The 9,191-nt window shown below is 41.1% G+C and overlaps 1 protein-coding gene across 4 annotated transcripts; it reads left to right on the top strand.

Annotated features, from left to right (window-relative positions):
• Positions 1–4,700: 4,700 nt before the first annotated feature.
• Positions 4,701–8,987, top strand: LOC147635314 (dihydroceramide fatty acyl 2-hydroxylase FAH1-like). 4 transcript variants are annotated; one of them, XM_086802545.1, is made up of 7 exons: positions 4,701–4,853; positions 7,372–7,440; positions 7,536–7,628; positions 7,790–7,986; positions 8,080–8,185; positions 8,287–8,433; positions 8,521–8,987. In XM_086802545.1, exons 2-7 carry the CDS (start codon positions 7,387–7,389, stop codon positions 8,632–8,634), a joined length of 711 nt encoding a protein of 236 aa, XP_086658671.1. In that variant the 5' UTR covers positions 4,701–4,853; positions 7,372–7,386; the 3' UTR covers positions 8,635–8,987. The 4 variants fall into 4 exon arrangements, with proteins under 4 accessions (XP_086658671.1, XP_086658672.1, XP_086658673.1 ...); XM_086802546.1 differs by having other exon boundaries at positions 4,770–4,853; positions 7,381–7,440; XM_086802547.1 differs by having other exon boundaries at positions 4,788–4,853; positions 7,384–7,440.
• The last annotated feature ends 204 nt before the right edge of the window (positions 8,988–9,191 follow it).

Below are 9,191 nucleotides of genomic sequence, written 5' to 3'. Positions count from 1 at the left end.
CTCCTCAAACTCTTTCTTTGTTTTTATCTACACTAACTCTCTCTCTCTACTTCAATATGACATAAATCTATCTGAAGATATAGGCCTAGGAGAACTAACATTAATCAAACAAAATACGGAAAGAGACACTGATCCTACCGTAATCATGGAAATTTTGAGGGGTGACTTAGTATTGACTAATGCCCAGGACATCTTTTTCTATCCTCTACATCCTATCGTGCTAAACCTTTGTAGTTGGTGTTGCGTTCTTCAAAACTTAGAAATTCTGGATAACAGTGTTGAAAAATTAGACCTATTTGTCCCAAAAGACGCCCGCCAACTACGAAGTCGTAGTACATAGTTACCAATGGGCCATAAGTCACGGCTAGCTAGAGGTATATAACACTCACCAACATCTAAACCTATGTGAGTCCATTGTCTATCATCCTTTTGGCATTCTAAAACTCTACACTAATATTTACAAGCCATGCTGACAACTGTACAATACAATTTTGATGCTACCCATATAGAGTATCCCACTATAAACGAAGAAGAAATTCTAGACTTATGGGAATTTATTAAGTCTCATAAGCCTAGTCACCCACACCCTAGCACAGGGTCAAGAAGAATCTTCTTCTTCACTTTTAAAATCCACTTACCCTGTCTACTCTAATGTCGTTTTAGTAAGCTACATATCCTAACACACGCAACCTACTAACACATCTCAGGCTAAATGCATTTTCTCATCTTTTCATCCTCCCAAGATAGATTTTCTCACTAACACTCTTGCCCCCCATGGATGTACTGGCACCTACCCCATTTCTAACAAGGCACTCTCAAGAGGTAAAACACACCATTTCGTAAGATAATCTTGAACCATTTACTGATGATACCATCTTGGATTCTTTGTTAGCTACAGAGTACGAGGAGCTCATACTAGCAAGAAATCCTCTTTTGAAGCCCAAATTAATGTTCAAGGTACTCATGCAGATTATTCCCTTTGAGCCCACACGCTAACTCATGCCAGAAGCATATTCAGAAGTCACTCCAACAAAATAGCATAATGTACCATACCCTCTCCGCGCCCCATGACCTGACTTAGAAGAACTTCTTCCATTGGCAGGAGAGGGCACCTTATGGGCAAAGGTGGCCAAGCACACAAAGCTGCCCAATCCTCAGTTAGCTGATATGCTAGAGATAAGGATAGTAACATTTATGATCAACTACTGTTTCCGTAGTAGGTGGCGGAAAGCAAACCCCGTGCACACAAGAGGTCACTACTGAAGAGCACCCTCACCTGGAAGATTTCAGAATTCAACCCAACTGGAGAAAAGAGTACCTGAAATTTCCAGAATACAACCAAGTGTACATGAGCGCACCACCAACATTACGGGTCGATCCATTATACATGCCAATTAAAAGAAGATGGACACCGCTAGAGTTTCAAGAAGCCAAAAGGCGTGACTCGCATGTGTACTACAATTTTCCCATCTTTATACCAGCAACATTTGCCCACATTCAGGAACAAAGACAACAGATATTGACATGGATCAGGGCATGGCACATCATTCCCGACCCCGCTATTGTAGCTAGTGTCAGATTTTTGAAGTTAGTGTGGTGGTGCTCATAGACCAACCAAAGGAGCCTTATGATGGCTATGAGGCAGAACACCTCAGGTTTGACATGAACCAAGGGCCATCAGATAGGGGAATCATGCTTTATTACCACCGGCTTCGATGTCTTCCAGGATACATGCACATCACTTTCGAAGACATGGTGGATACCGGATTCTAGAGATCACATTCAGCTTTCCAACGTACACTCAAGAAGCTCCAATCCAAGAGAAACTTCTACTGACATGAGTTCGATGACCAGGTCTTCAGACCTCGGTAACAGGTTCTGCGGACGAAACCTACATATCAGGAAGGGGGGATGTTAATCCCATTTTAGATTAATAAACATGATTCTTAATTGAGGACATTAATAAGTGTCATGAAGCAGCACTATAAAAGTTGTACATTATGAGATATTGGCCACCCAAGGCCTAGTAATTGAGTTTTGGGTGCCCAAGTGTGAATAAGGGCCAAATGTATATAAGGCCTAGTAATTGAGTTTTGGGTGCCCAAGTGTGAATAAGGGCCAAATGTATATAAGGCATTTTCTCATAATGAAAAGACACAATCCCCTTTGTGCTATAGAGAGCTCTCCCTTGTATCTTGAGAGAGATTGAAGGAGTGAGAGAATTCTAGCGTTGTGCCTCTTTCATGCTTGTGTGAGAGAGTGAGAGAGAGAGTGATTGCCTTATGTGACGGTGTGAGTGACTCTACGGTGACAGCATGATGGTGGAGGTTGGAGCTTAACAAGTGAGATTGGAGGCCTTAAGGGACTCAAGTTTGAAGCATTGGTAAGTACCCTACGATAATTGTGATCTATTGCTCATCCTTAGGTGAATATGTAGAGTTTCCTCTTGGAGGTGTGGTAGCCCATAACAACCCCCTTAACTGCTTTTGAGAGATGTTCCTCCACCACAATAGACAGTTGTGATTCCACCATCGGTATCACTGGCACCACAACCACCACTGGTAGTAGAAAAATCGAGTGGTCAATGTGTTAGGCCTTGACACACTTGAAGAAGAACCCATGGAAGAACTAGAGGCCATGCTTGCAATGAAGAGAATGAGAGCTCAACATATGGAAAACAAAGTAGAAGATTCAAAGGAGGCCATGAGAGAGAAGAAAAGCCAAGCCAAGGAGGAAGGCAAGAGCAGCAAGAGAGTTAAGAAAGTAAGAAGACTAAGCGAAAGATTACTATGGAAGACTTTCCTTTAGGTAAGGGTCTCAAATTTATAATCTTTCTGTTGAGTTAGGGTCACAAAAGCCTAATATTACTTATCCACAACTCTTGGAGCATCCATCAACTATGTATTTATTAAATGTTTCGGTAGGATGTGAATAATGACACCATGGAAGCCTTGCACCTAGCACCAATGTTTTCTATCATTCCATGCACTCTTACCCTCACTCTCTCCCATCCTCTTTCCCCTATGATAACCTTTGTACATGAGGACTCCTTTTTAATAAGATCACTCCTCTCCTCTTCTCTTCATGACTCTCATGTATTCTTAGCATTCTTTCTTCTTTGTTGGAAGAATTTTGAGTTATGTATTAGAGTTGATGTCATGTGGGGTGACATCCCATCTTATTACTCACTTGTTCTCGTTATTATGAATAATCACATCCTTGTGTAGGTGTCCTAGCCCACCTTCATTTGGCTAGGTGGTGCCCCCTTTTCCTTGGTTGCTAGGGAAGCCCTTCCCCTAGTAGCCCTTAGTGAGTCAGGGAGGTGCTTGGGGTGTAGAGGCCATCCCATCCGTCCCCCCCCCCACACACACACACATACACACATACATTTATCTTCAAGGTAGGCCTATTGAGAAACCTATTTTTACTAGGTAATGATACTTTACATCTTCACAATTGAGTATATTTAGTATACTTCAAACTACTCATATATAAAACTCTACTTGTGGATCATACCTCATAACTATAAATATACATTGCATAATATATATTACATTTTCACTATTGATGGAGTATATTTAGTGTGCTATATACTTTAAGTCAAACTACTCAGATATAAAACTCCACTTCTTGATTAAACCTAATAACTGCCCTGTAACTTATATATCTTAACAATACTACCTATCCTACGCTTTATCCTTACCATTACAACTATACTTCTTTGTACAGTTTCCCCTTCATTGTATATGTAATCCTTTCCATGCCAAAGTTATTGCATATGCAAATGTAAAATACACATGCGAGTTCAAATCACAACCCCAAACAACCTTATGAAACATACTTTACAAAATACTCTCTGCAAACTCTTGCAAATTTGCTCCACACTCATTCAAAGGCAAGAAACATGCAAATGTTAATTGTAACTTCACTCAAAGAATCAATCACCCTCCTTCTCTTAACATGTTATCATATTGCTACTCATGGACTAATAATTAAGAAATAGAGTCATGCCACAAATTGCTATATGGTAACATTTTTTTTTTCAAATTAGCATGTGATTGTGCATGTGCATCCATGTGTGATCTATGTGTTACATGTATTTACATGTGTGTTTGTGTCGCCATTGCTAGATCTCTTTATACCCAATGTCCTTTCCATGCCAAAGTTATTGCACATACAAATGTAAAATATACATGCAAATTCAAATCACAACCCCTTATAACCTTATGAAACATACTTTACAATATACTCTCTTCACACTCATTCAAAGGCAACAAACATACAAATGTTAATTGTAACTTCACTCAAAGCCTTATCTTGACATGTTAGCATGTTGCTACTCATGGACTAATAATTAAGAAATAGAGACATGCCACAAATTGCTATATGGTAACATTTTCTCTCTTTTTTTCAAATTAGCATGTGATTGTGCATGTGTGATCTATGTGTAACATGTATCTACATGTGTGTTTGTGTGTGTGAACATATTCGCAGGTGGCTTCGTCTCTGCAACTATGAAGGTATGGTGGCTTCGTCTCTGTAGCTATGAAGGTATGTTGCTTTCTTTTACTTTATGTGTGTGATGGGGGAGTTTTCCGGTATAATATATAGCAAGTTTTGTATTCTTTTAATCCAAAGGTTTAAGTTTTTATCAAATTGTAAGGTATATGTTATAACCTCAATTTCCAATAATATGTATACACCTACATATTCTAGTCTGCTTTTTGCGTTTTGTTTTACTTATATTACCTTTTAAAAGAAAGGGGCACGCCCGCATGAGCTCGAGAGCTCCTGCCCTAACGGATCCCCATAGCCTTGCCCTCTACCAGGCCTAAATCCAGATCAAACCAAAGGTATGCAATTTCCTTTCCGTTCGTGCAAATTTTATCCTACATTCTTCTGTTTTTGTCCTCAAACCCATCTCATCATAGATCTGCAGTGTCTCAGTGATGTTAGGGGTTTGTATCAGCGGTGTTTTACTGATCTTAGGGTCATAAGAATGGACATCTAGGATTTTTGAGACTGATTTAAGGTATAGCAAAGATCTTTCATGTAGATTCTAGGGCATGTATTTACCTTTAGTTCAATATATAGCTTATATAAGAGCTACACACATCATGAGAGCCAGCTTACATTGGGTGGTGTCACTTGGAAAGCTGTACAGGAAGATGCATTTATGGCAGTGTGAGCTAGTCGGCCACGGTCATGATTGCCCTACAGAAAAGTGTGGCTGTAGTAGGAAGTTGCATTAATGGCATTGAATTTGTCGGCCACGGTCATGTCTGCCCCTACAGAAGATCATGGCTGCAATCTGGGTTCTTTTTTTTTGTTTTTGTTTTTTTTTTGGGGAGGGGGGGGAGATGTGTCTGTAGGAAGTTGCATTAGTGGCATTGCGCTAGTCGGCTACGGTCATGACTGCCCCTATAGAACAAGCATGGCTCTAGATCTTTTTGGGCTTGCTGAACCTTGCTGCTCCCCAACTCCTTGTAGGATCTTAAAGATGGAAAGAACAAAAACAGAGTTTTGGAGACGTTGAGGAGCTGCATGAGGTCAAAAGACTAGCAGAAAATTTTATTTCCATGGCCACCATCAGAAGGATCATTTCCTATACTAAATTAGAGACTATGAAGATGCACTGTATCCAGTACCAAGAGGTTTAGCACTTCTGCAGGTTTAAAAGGGTTAGAGGTGAGAGGTAGATAGATTTATTACACCCTTGAAAGACATTACCCAGAGGCATTGGCTTGTATGAGTGCAAGGTAGGGAACAAATGGAGCAATACATACAGCCTAAGTTAGGGCAGCTGTGGAATGTTAGGAGGATTGATTCCCAGCTCTGTGCACTTTGTGGGTGGATTTCTCTTCCTCAGACTCCTACATCGAAGTTCGTTACTGGCTGTCTAAACAATGTTGATAATGAGAAATGATTTATTCCTCACGCTTCCACAAAACTAATCAACACAAACCCCAAAGACCAGGGTTGCTTATTCGTCATGCTTCTACAAGACTGCTTGACACAAGCCTTTAAAGTAGAGTAGTTCTAGAAATCGTTTTTAACCTCAACACTAAAGAGAGAGAGAGAGAGAGAGAGAGAGAGAGAGAGAGAGAGGGGGACAGTCATGACGGACCCTACATAAAAGCATGGCTGTAGATCTCTTTTGTCTTGCTGTATCTGGCTGGTCCCCAACTCCTTGTAGGAACTTGCTGGGATGCTGTGAGATCAAATTATCTACAATTGCAACACAATGATGCAATAGAGCATGATATGTAAATACAACGTACATCACAATGAGGTTTTCGAAACGTTTCAAAAACCTACAGAACCTCCCAAAAAACCTGTTTCACCCAAATTTGAGGTAAAAAGTAAAGTAAAATTTCTTGCCCATCTTGATCGTGTTTTGCTTGTGCCCATTTTCACCCTCCTCTGTACACCTGTTTGTAGCCCATGAGCAACCCTTGCTCCCCCTTGGGTCTTGGCCTTCCCTTCTCTTCTTTTTCCTTTGAAGCCCCATCTCCTATTTTCCGAGGCCGAGCATTTTGTAGCCCTTAACCAATGACAAGTCCCAATTGCCATCAGGTTTAGGTATCAGGACACAATGTTAAGAGAATTGTCCCGCACACAATATTAAACCACAAACTTCAAATCCAGATTCCCTATGCATTGGGATTCCGGCGAGGTATTGAGGAAATTAGGAAAATTCTAAAATAGGGAGACCTGGAATTGTTGATGAATTTGGAGAGATGACTGCGCATCACTTATCCCCAAAATGTTAATTGTATTGGGCTCTTGACTGTACATACATGTCCATGTGGCACCGAGTGCGGGGTGCACATGACATAGGTACTCCACAAAGTCAGGCTAATGGCAAAGATAAGGTGACCAATAGATGAATGCAACCGTGGTGAATCGGAGGAAGCTTTGGACTGCATTTGGTCCAAGCATCCTTGACTGGTGAGCACTGAGTAGTTTTGTGGTGAGATGACTACCGGAAGCTGGGATAAACACCAGAGAGCCATTTTTGGGAGGAGTTCACTTAGGCAAGAGTCAAAGAGGTAAGTGTGAAGATTTTTCTCAACACCCTATCAAATAAAAGGGGGTCCTAGTTTTTGAATAATCAAAATTCAAATTAATTAGTGGGGAGAGTAAATACTTATCAGTAATGGTGATGTGCTCACTGGTCTTCTCTGCTTCCCCCTGATGGCTCCATCTATATATTCCCCTATCAATTGATTAAGGTTGGTGAGGCCTGCTTAATAAAACTACGAGCTAACACAGTGACGGTTTTGATAAATTCTCAATATGTAGTAGGTGTTACTACCTGAGGCGTGAGTTGTGATAGACTGGTCTTAATTGTTTTGAATTGCGCTGCAGAATATATAGTAGTTTATGATGGGCAAGGAAGGCTTCACAGTGGACCTCAATAAGGCTCTTGTGTTTCAGGTTTGAACTCAGTTACTTTGCTATGCTTTCATTTGCACACTGGGTTGAATGAGTTAGGTTGGTTTCAAGCTTTCTGTTTCCTTTTGTCCATGCAGGTGGGTCACCTGGGAGAAGCTTATCAGGAGTGGGTTCATCAACCAATTGCATCAAAACAAACACCCCGTTTTTTTGAAAACGACTTCTGTGAGGTAAGCTCACGGCATGGAGTCTTGTTTACCCTTAATCTGATTACAGACACATCACTATCTTATCATAGCTCCTTACTTGAAGCACATGGGTGGGCGGATACCATCAGTTTGTAATGATGTAATCACCACTTTGGTGCTTATGCAAATTAACTCTACTCCAGTTTTTTACGCGTACGGTTTGGTGGGTCATACCGTTGGTATGGCTTCCGGTGGTGGCCTGGAATCAAGTATTATCGGTTCAAAGGGGTCTTCCACCAGCACAGGCGACAACCGTGATGCTTTCTGGAGTATTTCTATGGACTCTGATGGAATACTCTCTGCACCGGTTTCTCTTTCACATAAAGACATCCACTTACTGGTGAGCATCTACTGAAACCATGTAACATGTCAGGAAGACTTTCATGTCTTAGAGGTTCTCAGTACCGATGGATGGCTTTGCTTATGGTTGCAGGGGGAATACATTGCACTATCTTCTTCATGGTTGTCACCATAAGCATCCCATGGATGGATATCGCCTGGTGTTCCCACCTGCTGCGACTGCCCTGTTGGCTTTTCCGGTATATAGAGCTCTTTTATGCATTTGTATCCCTGATGGAATTCATCTCCTCAAAGCAAAACATTTGAATGTTGGGGTAAAACGTGCTTTGTTGTTCTGCAGTTCTGGCTCTTGGCAAGGCTGCTGGTTCCCTACAAAGCAGTCCCGGCTGCTTTTGGTGGGGGGCTTCTCGGGTACGTAATGTATGATGTGACCCATTATTATCTACATCATGGCAACCCTTTCAATGAAATGACTCGAAAATTAAAGGTATGGGCCCTGCACTATTAGAGCTTGGATCAGGGATGGTTCTTTTAACCAATAGTATTGAGCTGTTTTCTGATTGTATTGATACAGAAATATCACCTGAACCATCATTTTAAAGCCCAAACGAATAGTTTTGGAATCACGTCCCCACTCTGGGACATGGTATTTGGGACACTGCCCTACATTAAACAACAACGAGGTTGAAATGGTCCTTCCTGGACTTTCTTGGAAGTCATGGTTAATAGTTGAGTATTCATTATTTCTTTCTGCTGAGATTCTTTAAGTTGGCATCTGGGGCACATTTTCTCTCCAAGACTTAGCCAAGAGTATTCCCCATGTCTCCAGGACCTCTTTACTGGCATTCGATGTATTAAGTTGAGCTTTCTTTTCGATTTGCAATCAACATTCAAAGTTTCGGGTGTTCAAGGAGAAAGATCCAGTTCTGTTGCTCGAGTCCTGGTCTGGTCTCCATCAGGGGAAGCTGAAGCTCTGGTGGAAAGTTTGAGTACAATTTTCTGTGGTTTAAGGTCATTATTATTGATGCTACTATTCATTTATATTGTGATTCCCGAAGAGATTGGTACACTCGTGGAGGAAATGATGGCATTTGCATTAGTTGTGATGATGAGAGCTAGTATGGTATACAAGGTTTTCCAATTGTGTGTGGCAGAGATCTGTTTCTAAGAGGGGCTGAAAGCACATATGTATAGGGGTTGTTATGCCAATGGTGCTTTGATGGTTATACGCTTAACAGGTGTTGA

Source organism: Cibotium barometz, chromosome 9 (assembly GCF_041138505.1).
Source record: "Cibotium barometz isolate CiBa-2024 chromosome 9, ASM4113850v1, whole genome shotgun sequence".
Lineage (NCBI taxonomy): Eukaryota > Viridiplantae > Streptophyta > Polypodiopsida > Cyatheales > Cibotiaceae > Cibotium > Cibotium barometz.
This window is presented reverse-complemented; position numbering and strand designations above follow the sequence as displayed.

Coding starts and splice junctions, on each gene's coding strand:
- LOC147635314 (XM_086802545.1), top strand. CDS start 7,387: ATGATGGGCAAGGAAGGCTTCACAGTGGACCTCAATAAGGCTCTTGTG. Junction 7,441..7,535: donor ATAAGGCTCTTGTGTTTCAG/GTTTGAACTCAG, acceptor TTGTCCATGCAG/GTGGGTCACCTGGGAGAAGC. Junction 8,186..8,286: donor CTGCCCTGTTGGCTTTTCCG/GTATATAGAGCT, acceptor GTTGTTCTGCAG/TTCTGGCTCTTGGCAAGGCT.